This window comes from Arachis duranensis, chromosome 3 (genome assembly GCF_000817695.3).
Source record: "Arachis duranensis cultivar V14167 chromosome 3, aradu.V14167.gnm2.J7QH, whole genome shotgun sequence".
NCBI classification, from domain to species: Eukaryota; Viridiplantae; Streptophyta; class Magnoliopsida; order Fabales; family Fabaceae; genus Arachis; species Arachis duranensis.
In genome coordinates, this window is record NC_029774.3 from 16,017,710 (window position 1) to 16,033,294 (window position 15,585).

General features: G+C 39.0%; 1 protein-coding gene and 1 long non-coding RNA gene across 3 annotated transcripts in view; one reads left to right on the forward strand and one right to left on the reverse strand.

Moving 5' to 3' along the window:
• Positions 1–1,425: 1,425 nt before the first annotated feature.
• LOC107474599 (uncharacterized) lies at positions 1,426–1,902 on the forward strand. The gene has a single exon (XM_016094237.1). It carries the CDS (start codon positions 1,426–1,428, stop codon positions 1,900–1,902), a length of 477 nt encoding a protein of 158 aa, XP_015949723.1.
• An 11,124-nt stretch (positions 1,903–13,026) lies between these two features.
• Positions 13,027–15,585, reverse strand: part of LOC107474603 (uncharacterized) — a 5,532-nt gene continuing 2,973 nt past the window's right edge. Inside the window, exon 4 of one of the 2 annotated variants that reach the window (XR_008006981.1) lies at positions 13,027–13,166. This is a non-coding gene — a long non-coding RNA (uncharacterized LOC107474603). Of the gene's footprint in view, positions 13,167–14,337; positions 15,139–15,585 lie in introns of those variants that run through there. The other variant, XR_008006980.1, reaches the window with a different exon arrangement.

Genomic DNA, 15,585 nt, shown 5'->3' on the forward strand with positions numbered 1-15,585 from the left:
TTTATACAAATCCCACTACTGACTTCTATGGAAGAAGTATTAGCATACCTCACATCAGAGCTAGTAGCTTTGAACTCAACCCTCAACTTATTACTCTGGTGCAGCAGAACTGCCAGTATTCTGGGCTTCCTCAGGAAGAACTTACAGAATTCTTGACAGATTTTTTAAAGATTTCCGACACAGTACACAGTGAGGGAGTAAACCAAGATGCCTACAGATTATTGCTTTTTCCTTTTACTGTAAAGGACCAAGCGAAAAAGTGGTTGGATAACCAGCCTAAAGCTAGTTTAAAAACTTGGAAACAGTTGGTGGACAAGTTTTTTAAATCAATACTTCCCCCCAAAAAAGATGACCCAGCTGAGGCTGGACATCCAAGGCTTCAAACAAGGAGAGAGCGAATCTCTTTATGATGCCTGCGAGAGGTATAGGAGGATGCTAAGAAAATGGCCCACTGAAATGTTTTCAAAATGGGTATAGTTAAACATCTTCTACTATGGGCTTTCAGACATGGCTAGAATGTCTTTGGACCACTCTACTGGTGGTTCCATACACATGAAAAAGACCATTGGAGAGGCTCAAGAGCTTATTAAGACAGTTGCCACTAATCAACATCTGTACTCATCTCCTGAGGCCTCTATAAAAGGAAAGGTTAAGGTAGTAGCTGTCGAACCTAACCCTCCAGAGTAGGATGGCCTATTGACTCAGCAACTACATGCCCTTGCCCAGCAACTGCCTGGAACTGCAAGAGGCTTTGTGAGAAACTCAGGCTTCTAACAGAAATGTAGAAGCCCAGTTGAGTCAAACAAGGCAGCAGTTATCCAAGCAGATAACAGATGAATGCCAGGCTATTCAATTGATGAGTGGGAAAACCTTAAGCACCCAACCTCAATACAATAAGAATGAAAAGCCCATAGAGGATGACCAAGTCTCTACACAAGATAACTTTGGGCATTTTAACGCCCAGAGAGGTATCCCTCTTGGCATGAACGCCAGGAAAGGGCAGAGACTAGGTGTTCAAACACCCAGAGAGGTATCCCTCTTGGCGTTGAATGCCAGGAAAGGGCAGAGATTGGGCGTTCAAATGCCCAAAGGAGCAGCAGCATGGGCGTTGAACGCCCAAGAAAGGGAAGCCAGCCACTCAACCAAGGTTGATGATTATAAGGCTAAGATGCCATTTCCTCAGAAACTCTGTTAAGAGGAAAGGGACAAGCAGTTTGCCCGCTTTCCAGAGTATCTCAGAACATTAGAGATAAATATCCCATTTCAGAAGCTCTTGAATAGATACCTTCTTATGCAAAGTTCATGAAGGACATTCTAAGTCATAAGAAGGATTGGAGAGTGACACAAATAGTCCTCCTCACTGAGGAATGCAGTGCAATCATTCAAAACAGCTTACCAGAGAAGCTTAAAGACCCTAGAAGCTTTATGATACCATGCGCTTTAGGTGATACTTGTACAAGGACATCTCTATGTGACCTTGGAGCAAGCATCAACCAAATACCTGTTTCTTTAATAAAGAAGCTCTGTTTGATTGAGGAAGTTAAACCAACCCGCATATGCCTTCAACTTGCTGATAGGTCTATTAAGATACCATCAGGACTAATAGAGGACATGATTGTCAAGGTTGGACCCTTTGCCTTTCCCACTAATTTTATGGTATTGGACATGGAGGGGCATAAGAGTTCATCCCTTATCCTAGGAAGACCCTCCCTAGTTACAAGAGGGACCCTCATTGATGTTGAAAAGGGGGAAGTAACCCTAAGAGTAAATGAGGAAAAGTTCGTGCTGAATGCTGTCAAGGCTATGCAGCATCCAGACATTCCTAAGGAATGCATGAGTATTGACCTCATTGATTCCCTGGTGGAAGAGGTCAACATGGCGAAAGCCTCAAGGAAGAGCTAGATAATATCCTTGATGATACTCAGCCTGATTTAGAGGAAGCTCTGGAAACCTCTGAGGAAAAGAAGAAGCCTCCAAAGCTTGAGCTTAAGCCATTACCTTTCTCCCTGAAATATGCATTTTGGGAGAGGGATATACCTATCCTGTGACCATAAGCTCTACACTAGAGTCACAGGAAGAAGAAGCACTAATTCAGGTGCTTAAAACACATAGTACCGCCCATGGGTGGACTATAAGTGACCTTAAGGGCATTAGCCCGGCATGATGCATGCATAAAATCCTGTTGGAGAATAATGCCAAACCAGTGGTGCAACCCAAAGGCGATTGAATCCAGCCATGAAGGAAGTAGTGAAGAAGGAAGTCACTAAGCTCTATGAAGCTGGGATTATTTATCCCATTTCTGATAGTCCTTGGGTGAGTCATGTCCAGGTTGTTCCTAAGAAGGGAGGAATGACAATGGTTCATAATGAAAAAAATAAGCTGATCCCAAAAAGGACAGTTACAGGGTGGCATATGTACATTGACTACAGAAGACTCAATGATGCCACCAGAAAATATCACTTTCATTTACCCTTCATTGACCAAATGCTAGAGAGACTAGCAGGTAATGCTTTTTATTGTTTCTTGGATGGATATTTTGGGTACAATCAAATAGTAGTAGATCCACAAGATCAAGAGAAGACAGCATTCACATGTCCATCTAGCGTGTTTGCCTATAGACGAATGCCATTTGGCCTATGCAATGCGCCTTCCACCTTTCAGAGATGCATCTTATCTATATTCTCTGATATGGTAGAGAAATTCCTTGAAGTATTCATGGATGACTTCTGATGCACGAAAACTTGTCTCTCAACAAATTTTCCTTGGCAAGTATACCGAATTGTCGTCAAGTAAAAACTCACAATAGAGTGAGGTCGAATCCCACAGGGATTGATTGGTTGAGAAACTTTAATTAGAGGAGTGTTCTAGTTGAACTGAGCTAAATTTGGATTGGGAATTGCAGAAATTAAATTGGCGGGAAAAGTAAATAAAAGGAATGTAAATTGCAGAATGTAAATAGCAGAAATTAAACTACAGAAAGTAAATTGTAGGAAATTAAATTCCAGAAACTTAAATGGGATTGGGAATGATTCAGCATAAATGAAACAACAGAATTAAAGAGAATGGGTAAAATCAGAAGTGGGAAAGCTCATTGGGTTCAGGAGATATTGCAATCCTCCGGATCAAGTTCATTCTCATCTCTTCCTCAATCAATGCATTCATTGATCTCTTGGTAATTTTAGGTGATTTGATCCCAATTCCTTGGCAATCCAATCTCTCTAAACTTGAACAATTGCCCAATTTCTTGATCTAATTGCTCATGGAAAGAGATGAAGTACGATCATTAATTATACCACATGCATTTCTGGGTCAAAGTATTGGTAGGATTACATGTAACGGTATCCATCCAAACCCCAACCCAGTCCAACATGAGAAAGCATTTCTAGCATGATTTTCTCATTCCTCTTCCAAGGTTCAGAGGAAATCCAAATATGAACAATTTCTCTTCCAAGACAATTGTTCGATTGGATGAAGATCGAAAGCTTTCTAGTAGATCAAGAGAAAAGAAAGAAGAAGAAGAATTAAAACTATTATTGATCCATTGAGTTACAACAGAGCTCCCTAACCCAATGAAGAGGGGTTTAGTTGTTCATAGCTCTAGGAATAGAAATTGAAAATGAAAAGTGCATTCCAAGTAACTGAAATTTCAGAGAAACTAAATACAAAGTATTTCTAATTCTGCATCCCCAGATCCCAATCTCCACTCCCTTAACTCAAACTGTCTGCTATTTATACACTTTCTTCATTTGGTCTTCAAGTCTTAGATGTGGGCCTTGGCCTTTGTTGAAGCAAGTTAAAGTGGGTCTCAATGATGTTGAGGAGGGGCGTTGGTAATTTAACGTTCATGCTTGCATGGGTGCCCATTTACAGTGCAGTGGGTGAGAACATTGGTGATCAACGTTTGTAGGAAAATGTTGAATCAAAAATTGCAAAATTAATAACTGAGCATTGCCTTCAACGTTTGACTTAACGTTGGTGTACCAACGTTCGCCCACTTGTGCGTATGCACACTGCCTTGTGCGTGTGCACACTTGCTATTTTTCTTCGTGTGCGTGCACACACAAGGCAGATTTTCAACTTAAATTTTAGAGAGCTCATCGTAGACGTTGGACCCAACGTTGGTTCACCAATGTTGCCTCCAACGTTACATGCTTGTGCGTACACACACTGCCTTGTGCGTGCGCACACCTTGAATTTTTCTTCTTGTGCGTACGCACACAACGTTCTGCGTATGCACACAAGGCATTTTGTCCAGCTCTAACTTTGAGAGTTATCAAAGACGTTGGAGGTAACGTTGGTGAGCCAACATTCCCTCCAACGTTGCACCCCTTTTTTCCAGAATATTGCCAGCAACATTGGTGAGCCAATGTTGGCCACCAATGTTGCTTTTTAACCCCTTCCTTAACGTTTGAGGCAACGTTGGTGAGCCAACTTTGGCCACCAACGTTGCTTCCTCTGCTCCTTTCCATACTTCTTTCTTGCTTCTCTTCACCTATCATCAACCAAACATATGCATCAAAATTTTGCCAAATTCACAAGATTTTGCATCATTTAGAGCAATCAACTAAATCTAGCATAAATCTCATGAAAATGCATCAATTTAATCATGTTTGATTGAATCACAGTATGCATGAAATCCTCATCTAATTACTTACTTATAACTTAAGAAAGCGCATGAAACCTAATGAAAACAAAAGAAAATGGCTAGTGAAACTAGCCTAAGATGCCTTGGCATCATAACACCAAACTTAAATCTTGCTTGTCCTCATGCAAGCAATAAGATGTGAGAAAATTGAATGAAAGCATAGAGAAATATATGTCCTTATCAGAAAGCAATTAAACTTGATTCATGGGGTTTTATGCAGGATATATTTGCAGCTCAACTTTTATTGGTTTTCTGGTTTAAGATGTCCCTCTAAAAGCTGACTAAGGTGCTGCTGTGAAACCTTGTTATTCATTGATCCTTGGTGTTTGCTTTTTTTGCTTTTCTTTTGTTTAGAAACTTATTCTTTTTTCGCAGCTTAGTGTTCTGTGTTGAGGTAGCTTTTTAGATAAGTTTTCAGTCAACACTCCTGACCCAGATGGCTCAAGGTGTTGGGTGATAAAGCACCCTCAGACTTACTAACTTAAGCTTCTCCTCTACACACCCACACCACAGGCACTTGGCTCACAATTCAATTCTACAAACATTGATGCCCAGCACCTCTTTGGGTTACTAAATGCCTTGTAACTAGGTTGCTCTTGATAGTGGACTTTTGGTTGATAATCCCGGGTTAGTTAACCCAAGTTACCAAGTATTGAAACTCTCCTTAGAACCTAATCATCCAAGCAGATCCTAGTACAAAGACACCATAGGCATGTGTCTTAAGGGTTGAGCTATTGGTGCCTAGCTTATTCTTTATTTCTTTTCTTCTTTCTTGTTCTTTCTTTCAAGGACATTTATTCACTAAGGTTTCACAGATAGTAACTAAGTTCATGCTAAGAAGAAACATTCTACCTTTTATCTTTATTAATGAGCTTGCTACATAATCAAACATATACCACCACTCAACCTTATTCTGTTTCCTACCAATCTTTAACATTTACTCTTTCTATTTCAAAACAATTTCTTTTATTCAATTAAAAGTAAAAGGGGACAAGCCATACATTCAAGCAGGCTGAAATTGAAATAGGCACTTAGACTAGAACACTTAAATGAAAATTAAAGAACAAACAGACAGAATTCAAACAAAAGTAAACTAATCAGCAGGGTTACATTCAAACTTCCAGTTAAAACACTTCAAAGTAGAGACAGTTAAGTAACAATACAACCTCTTGGTGTCTTCTTATTTCTTTCTTGTCATCATCATCCATAGCTTGTGTATCCTTCTTTGTTCTCCTTGGATGATGGTGTAGCTTACCCTCCAAAAGATTGATTGACTTCCTGCAACGTTATTGGATGTTGCTTGTTCCCCAAGCACTTGAGAAACTGTTATTATGCATTTATGCTTGTGATTTTTTGGACCTAAGTTGGTGTGGAAACACCAAACTTAGTTTCTTGCCTACTCTTATATGCAGCAGAGTGAATACATGTAGGGAACATCAAATGCTTTTATTGAGAAAATAAACTATGAACTAAAAATGAGACAATTGTTAAGTAGTTTCTCTGATTGTTTGGAACTAGTGACTAATTATACTGGGAGATGCAATGTTCTCATAATGAAATCTGTGGTGGAATACTAAACTTAGAATTACACATTCACCCTTAAATTATTTTGGTGTGCAACACCAAACTTAGCTCCTTGTAATACAAAGAAATCTACTTAACTTTTTTTTATTGAAACAACTCAAAAAGAGAGAGTTACCTCTGGTTGAGTTGCCTCCCAACAAGCACTTCTTTAATGTCATTAGCTTGATGGTTGGCCTTTGTTAGGGAGGAAGATAATCATAATGTTTCAAGCCCTCCCCTCTCATGGAAAATCTATCTCCACTTCCTTCCTTGAGAATTTTTACATGCTCCAATGAGAGGACTTTGTTGATTGTGTACACTTGAGGTAATTAAGATGGTATCACAGGAAAATGAAATGGTATTAGTGGATGGTTAATCGATATCACTCTGTCCCCTGGAGAAAAATATTCAGTGGGAATTTTTTTATTCCTCCAACCTCTTGGCATTTTCTTCCTTCCTTCTTCTGATGGTGCCTTATTCTTTGTGATCTCTTTGTCAGGAGGGATCTTGTTGCTTGTCTCATGTGGGGGTTGTGACCCTAGCTCCTCCTTAATTTCTTCAGTCTGTAGCACCTGAACTTCTTATTTTTCTATCAAGGAAGTCTTCAGAGACTCTGCTTATGATTCACTTTTTATTTCCTCCAAGAGTGCTTCCTTGTGATCATCCTTCAAGTCTTTATTCTCTTGTTCAGATTCATGTGAAGGTTTGAAGACATAGAAGGTGAGTTGTTCATCATGTATTCTCAATATCAACTTCCCTTGCTCCACATCTATAAGTGCTCTAGCTGTGACCAAGAATGGTCTCCCCAAAATGATTGGATGATGGTAGCTTTCTTCCATGTAAAGAACAACAAAATCTGTAGGAAGGAAGTAGCTCCCAACCTTCACCAGTACATCTTCGACAACTCCTATTGCTTGTTTCTAGGTCTTGTCAGCCAGTTGAAGGATTACATCTTTGGGTCTCAGCTCATTAATTTGCAACTTCTTCATGAGAGATAGAGGCATGAGATTTATGCTTACTCCAAGATCACATAATCCTCTATCAATCATTGTGTCCCCTATAGCACAAGGGATATGAAAACTCCCTGGATCCTTCTTCTTTGAGGGTAACTCCTTTTGGATAAGAGCACTGCATTCTTTTTTCATCACTACTGTTTATCCACCATTCAATAGGCTTTTCTTGGTCAGCAACTCCTTCATGCACTTGATATATGAAGGCATCTGTTTGAGGGCTTCAATGAAATGGATGTTGATATGAAGAGACTTGAATGTATCTAGGAACTTAGAATATGTCTTCTCCTTCTCACCACTCTTGAGTCTATAAGGGAATGGTGCCTTTGGTATATATGATTTCAGAATCTCCTTCTCCATTGACTCCTTTCTTAGTGTAAGGTCAATTTCTTGTTTTATTCCTTCCAACTTCTCTTTTGAAACCCCTCGGGTATGCTCTGATGGCCTACAAACTCTTCTTTTAAATTATCTTCGCTTATTAGAGTAAGTGCCTTGCACTCTTCCTATCTCACATTCTATGTTTCTCCTCTTGGGTTCTTCTCAGTATCACTTGGAAAGCTGTCAGTGGACTTAGGAATTAGCTGAGAAAGGTATCCTACTTGAGATTCAAGCATCTTGATGGTATCTCCCTGGTTCTTTATATTAGACCTTACTTCATCCTTGAATGCCTTGTTGTCTTGAACCTCCTTGCAAAGATCTCCAAGCATAGCCTCAATCCAAGAGAGTCTATCCTCAGATGGTGATGGTGGGTTGGAATTGGGAGGTTGAGAATGTCTATTTTAGGTTAGATATAGAGGCTGGGAAGAAGTGTTTTGTGAGGCTTGATATGGTCTTTGGTTGGAGTGTTGGTAAGTGGAGTTGTTGTAATGGTTGGAGTTGGGAGGTCTTTGGTCTTGGCTCTGATTTTGTTGGTTTCCCCATCTAAAGTTTGGGTGGGTCTTCCAACCAGGGTTATAAGTTTTGGAGTATAGATTATCGGGTTGTCTTGATGAATTTCAAATATAATTGGCTTGCTCCCAGTCACCTCCTTCCTTTGTATTGAACTCTTCTTGGGCTAGTGGTTGATTATTGATTGCTGCAACTTGATTTCTCTCCATCTGTTTGGTGAGATCTGCCATTTGCTTGGTAATCAACTTATTTTGAGCTAAGATTGCATCCATGTGATTCATATCCATCCCCCCTCTATTTGTGCTTCTATCAGAGGCATAGAAGTATTCATTGTTGGCTACAGTTTCTATGACATCTATATCCTCTTCAATTGTCTTCTTCTTACTGAGAGAGCCTCCTAAAGAGTGATCTAAGGCCTTCTTTGACTCTTGTGACAGTCCTTCATAGAAAATGTGCAGCTGTACCCATTCATTGAACATGTTTGGATGGCACTTCTTTCTCAGCTCCTTATATCTCTCCCATGCTTCATAGAGAGTTTCACCATCCTGTTACTTGAATGTTTGTACCTCAGTCCTCAATCTGTTAACTCTTTGGGGGAGGGTAAAACCTTGCCAAGAACTTGTTTACCACATCTTCCCAAGTTGTGAAACTCTTCTTTGGAAATGATTGTAGCCACGTTGATGCCTTGTCCCTTAGAGAAAAGGGGAACAAAAGCAATCTGTAAGTGTCAGGATGAACACCATTGGACTTCACAGTATCGCATATTCTCAAGAATGTGGTTAGATGTTGATGGTTAGAGTGGTTAGTGCAATTAATCAAACAGTTCGTGGATTAATGTGCTGGAAAGTAAAGAAATAAAGAAAATTAATTTTAATTGCATAGAATAACAGTAAACAGCTGAAATTGAAACTAATTAACAAAAGAAAAGAAAAGTGTTCAATCTAGTTATCCTCCAATTTAATCATTGTCAATGCAAAATCAATCCCCGACAATGGCGGCATAAACTTGATGCACGAAAACTTGTCTCTCAACAAATTTTCCTCGGCACGTATACCAAATTGTCGTCAAGTAAAAACTCAGAATAGAGTGAGGTTAAATCCAACAGGGATTGATTGGTTGAGAAACTTTAATTAGGTGAATGTTCTAGTTAAACTGAGCTAACTTTGGATTGGGAATTGCAGAAATTAAATTGGCGGGAAAAGTAAATAAAAGGAATGTAAATTGCATAATGTAAATGGCAGAAATTAAACTACAGAAAGTAAATTGCAAGAAATTAAATTGCAGAAAATCTAATGGGATTGGGAATGATTCAGCATAAATGTAAACAGCAGAATTAAAGAGAATGGGTAAGATCAGAAATGGGGAAGCTCATTGGGTTCAGGAGATATTGCAATCCTTCGGATCAAGTTCATTCTCATCTCTTCCTCAATCAATGCATTCATTGATCTCTTGGCAATCTTAGGTGATTGGATCCCAATTCCTTGGCAATCCAATCTCTCTAAACTTGAATAATTGCCCAATTCCTTAATCTAATTGCTCATGGGAAGAGATGGAGTACGATCACTGATTATACCACATGCCTTTCTAGATTAAAGTATTGGTAGGATCATGGTGGGATGTCTCCCACCTAACACTTTGGTTTAAAATCCTTAAGTTGGACTTTTTGAGTGAAGCTTTTGTCAAGGTGGCTTATGCTTCCACTCATCCTTGATTTGCCAGCCATGCTTGCTCTTTAATTATTCTCCGGGATCCTAAACAAAGTACATCAAACTCTCAAACGATCTCACGCAAACAATTGGGACCCAAGATTGTTGGTTGTAGAATTGTATGCCCGGATCCCACATTTTAGTTTCCCGGTCATCCTTTTGTTGATCATTCCTCTTGCAATTGAATAAACAATCTCCCAAATTATCCTTATAGCACCCAAATAAACCTTGGAATCCTCCTAATTGAGCCTTGCACAACTTATGCCTTGAACTTGTAAGAACTGCAACTAATCAACCGGTTAATTAAGTGATTAATTGCCCAGATTAGATTCCAAAAATTTAGAGAGAGAATTTAAGGATTTAAAGGTGATTTTTGGACTCAGTGGGTCCTTTTGAGTCAGAAAATGTGTTTTTTGCAAAAAATCATGAAAAACCACAAACCGATAGTTGAATCGGTTGAACCGGTTCAAGTTTGCCCAGTACCGCATGAGAAAAGTGAAAAATTGTCAAAAACCTTAGAAAAATATTAGAAGTTGAAAATCAGGCGTTAATTTTAAAGGTTTGGCCCGAAATTGGGCCAAACGGGCTAAAAACGCTAACCAGTTGGACCAGGCCCAAGTTGGGCCCAAGCCCAACATATAAAAGATTCATTAATGAACCTATTTCCAGTACACACACAAATAAACACAGCACTCATGCTGAAAAGAGAAAGGGGAGGAGAGGAAGAAGAAACACTATTCACCTCCTTCTTTTCTAGCTAATATCTTGAGCTACAGTGCTCTGATTTGCGTGCCGTCAGCGGCTACGTGTTCCTTGTGAAGAGCTCTCAAAAACCTACCCAAGAAACCCTCAAGGTAATCATGAAATCTTCCCAGTTTCTCTCTTGAAAATTTTGGGTACTTAGGGTTTGTGCCTAAGTGAGTTTTTGTGATTCTTGGTGTTTAGGTTTGCTCTAATCCTTGCATAGCCTTGGATTCTTGCTATTAAATCTGTGGGAGAAGGTAAGAGCTACTAAACCCTTGTGAATTTATGTTTAATTAGAACCCTAGGTTGATTTGAGGTGATTTATATGTATATAGTTTGATTATTGTGGCTTTGGGAGCTCTTGGAGCTTATTTGTGCTTATTGGAGTGGAATTGAAAGCTTAGATTATGGTTGGAAGCTTGTTTGTGCTAAGTTAGAATTTAGGTGCATAAAAGGAATCGGCCAAGGTATGGTTTCGGTTTCCTATATGTAGTATATAATATTCATGGACACATAGGCTAGTGACCAATAGGATAGGTTGAACTAAAATGATGGTTGGTGTGTTAAATGTTGATGAATTGATGAATGTTGGGTTGATTGGGATGAATTGTAATGATATGATGATCTTGAATTATTGTGGAAATTGTGAAGTTTGGTAAATTGGGTTTTTGGTGAATTTTGCTCGATCATAACTTTTGTCTTGGTTTTTGAAATTGATTGAAATTTGTTTATAATTGAAGATCTTTGAAAACCCTTTAAATTGGTATAAAGTTTGTGAAAATTGGAATTTTGTAGAGGAAGTTATGATCATTCAAAGTTGGTGTTAAAAATATGAAATTCTGCAAGGTTGCAGAATTTCATTATTTCTTATATGTGCGGGCGCACACTCTTGTGCGGACACACACCCTACGAAAATTTTGACCTGTGCGTGATCGGGGGAAAACTTGTCTCTCAACAAATCTCCATTTGGCAAGTGTACCGAATTTGTCGTCAAGTAAAAACTCACAATAGAGTGAGGTCGAATCCCACAGGGATTGATTGATCAAGCAACTTTAATTAGAGGAATGTTCTAGTTGAGCGAATCCATGAATAGAGTTGATACTTGCAGAAAATAAAATGGCGGGAAAGTAAATGACTGAAAGTAAATTGCATAATTGTAATTGGGAATGGGAGAATTGCTCATAAAAGTAAATTGCAGAAATTAAAGAGAATGGGTAAGATCAGAAATGGGGAGTTCATTGGGCTTAGGAGATGTTGCATTCTCCGAATCAATTTCATTCTCATCTCTTCCTCAATCAATGCACTCATTGATCTCCTTGGTAATCTTAAGTGATTGAACAACAATTTCTTGTGGTTCAATCTCTCAAATCTTGATCAATAGCCAATTCCTTAGTCAATTGCTCATCAGAAGAGATGAAGTATGGTCACTGATTATACCACATGCATTTCCCAAATCAAGTGTTGAGAGGGTTATAGCCACATACCCATCCACACCCAATTTGGTCCAGCATGAGAAAGCATTTCTAGCTGATCTCTTCATTCCTCTTTCAAGGTTCCGAAGAGATCCAAGTTTGAATAGCTTCTTTTCCAAGATAACTATCCAATTGGATGAAGATCGAAAGCTTTCAAGTAAAATCAAGAGGAAAGATAGAAGAAGAATAATGAAAACTAGCATTGATCCATCAAATTACAACAGAGCTCCCTAACCCAATGAAAGGGGTTTAGTTGTTCATAGCTCTAGAAATCAAAATCAAAGATGGAGAATACATGATAAAGCTAGAAGTGCAGAGAAAGTAAAATACAAAGAGTAGTTCTATTTCTTAGCTCCCCGTCCGTCCTCTAAACAATTCAAAGCTACTCCTATATATACTACTCTTCTCAGCTTCTAGTTGGCTCTTCAAGTCTTGGACCTTTGGATCTTGAGTTTGAAGCAGTTCCTTTCTTCATTTGGGCTTGGCTTTACTTGCAGAGAGAAAGTGTGAAGTGGGTAGAGACTTTAGCTCAAGACGTTAGGGGTGTTTAACATTTAGTGAAAGTATAAGTTTGAGAACGTTAGTGATACTTAACATTGTCACTAACGTTCCAATGCACCCCTTAGCCTCACGTTAAAGCCCACGTTAACTAGGTTAACGTGGCTTCTAACGTGGCTTTTGCCAACCTTCGAGAACGTTAGTGACAGTCAACATTGTCACTAACGTTCCAATGTGCCCATAGGTCACACGTTAGAGTCCACGTTAACTAGGTTAACGTGGCTTCTAACGTGGCTTTTGACAACCTTCGAGAACGTTAGTGACACTCAACATTGTCACTAACGTTCCAATGTGCCCATAGGTCACACGTTAGAGTCCACGTTAACTAGGTTAACGTGGCTTCTAACGTGGCCACTCGTAGCCGTGGCTCCTAACGTGGCCATTTGTGAGTAATTGCCAACGTTAGTGACAATGTTAAGTGTCACTAACGTTGGCTCAACTTCTCTTCTCCACGTTAGAGTTCACGTTAACTTAGTTAACGTGACTCCTTAATGTGGCATTGATGGCTTTTGAGAGTGTTATTGGAAATCACTTTTCTCCTTAGCCTTGCAAGTTACTCCCATTCTTTGCTTCCTTTGTCCTGAAATCAAGCAATAAAGTGCATCAAAGTTCTAATCCAAGTCATGGGGGATGCAATATCAATTTTGTCATTAAAATCATGCAAAATCTTCATGAGATCATGTAAAATGCACAATGCATGCTTGAATCAGGATGTAAATGATTTTCTACCCAAAACTAGCTTATTTCCTAAGAAAATGCAATGAAACTACCTAAAAATAGTAAAGAAAAGGTCAGTGAAACTGGCCAAAATGCCCTGGCATCAGTGCGGACGCACACACCTGTGCGCACGCACAGGCTAGGGGAGTGCGTTCTGTTCGCAGCGCTAGCATAACTTGTGCGCGCACATATTCAAGGAAGAATTTCAACCTGTGCGGATGCACAGGCTTGTGCAGACGTACAAGTTGAGGAGGCCAGTCTGTTGAGGGCGCTGGCACAGGTTGTACAAGTGAACAGATCCTTGTAAAACTTGACACCTGTGCGTACGCACATCCCTGTGCGTACACACGCATTTTAAAACTCTCAGGAGTGTGCGCACGCACAGGCCCCTGTGCGGCTGTACACGCCCTGTTTCTCAAAATTTTATTTGTTTTCAACTATTCTGCCTCCCCAACACGGTTGTAAGCTTCTTTAACACCATTTTAAGATTGTTGGGCCTAGTTATGAGTATTTGAACATGAGATATAACTTAACGGTTCAAGTACTTGATTTTACGATAAATTAGAAAACGGAGGCCTAGGTTTCTGGTGTGCTGAGAAGGGTTTGACGTTAGGTGAAGGATGATTGATATATGAGATGAGGAATGATGAAAGTCAAATTATATTTTAAAATAAATGCAGTTCCGTAAATCAGTAAAAGTATAGGCAAGGTATTAGAAATAATTAGGTGTCAAACTGTATAAGAATTCTTAAAGTTTTATACATAGATAAATATATATCTAATCAGCAGCAATTTTTATAAAACCTCAATTGGCTATGCTCACTGTCAAATAAGAGAAAAACTGAATCAATAATTTCTCTAATAATGGACTTAGAATCTCAGAGTTAAAAGGCACAGCGCATCATGACAAGTTCAAAGCTATATCAAAGAATACGTGAATCAAGAAGAACTCAAACCGAGGAAGATAGATGCAACAAGGATTCCAAACAAGCATATGCAATTAAGTTCAAACAGGAATGCATATGAATGGAGGAATAAAGTTGAAAAATCAAGCTACTGTTCAAAAGGATTAGTAACCAAGAACTTCAAGTTAGGATACGAAAGAATAGGTCGACTCGAACAGAATTCAAGACACATAACTGAGCAGCCTCGAGAAAAGTTTTCAACGTTCCCAAAACCTGCGATTCGCTTAACTCAAAACTCGGATTTCATCTATGATAACTCATTAGTGCTTTCATATGCAAAATTCACTAGTATTAAGCCGGCCAAACTTAATACCAAGAATTATGCAATGCAAGACTAACATCGTTAATCAATAGACCGTCATGTGCATAAAGCTCTAATTCTCGTCATTCGACAAGACCTAATACATGGCAAACGCTCAGAGTATGCAACTGAAGCATAGTCGGTCCACTCCTCAGGCTCTACAGGAAGGACTGCTCTGATACCATAATGTAACACCCTAACTACCAAAGCTCACGCTTCCGGCTGCGCAACTCTGATAGCTCGGACATTACGATGACACTTATACTATTTAATACTAAAATATGAGCCTATTTAAAATTTTAAACCGCAATACCATTCCCAAAAATACTTTCGCCATACAACGTACGTCCATACATACCATACAACTTACAGAAACTCATAAAGAGTACATCCATATATATATACATACATATATATAAATAATATTACAAACATTATCCAGTACAATTCCTATCCCTCTTACAGAATATATCAAGATAAAGGCGAGCGTACAAAAATAATAATCTAAAGCAATACAGAGCATCTCAATAACAAATAATTAAACTCTTCATAACTTCTGCGCCCAAATCCTGAAAGGGGAAAAATGTAGGGGGTGAGAACATCATCCTCGAAAGGGTTCTCAGTAGGGGGTTTTTGGGAATTACTGTAATAGGATACACGAAGATAAACCGTACCAGTGATTAATAACCATCTTATGCCTCTTTTCAAAAACAACAGTTTACAATAAAAGTAAAGTCAGAAATCTTTTCTGAAAGAGGAACTGTTCAATTTTCAAAACATCAAACATTTCAAAAAGGTTTATCTATACTGAACCAAAATAACCTTTCATATCTTATTCCAAACCAGAACCATAAAACTGAAATCAACCATCGGTCCATCTCATTCAACCACGGCCCTAGGCCCAAACAATCCAACCACAACCAATCCACCACAATCCAACAGAGTTCCAGATGCAAACACAAGTAAGAAGATGCAAACAATAGAACAATTAGCAGTTAATCACATAGGCAAACCAA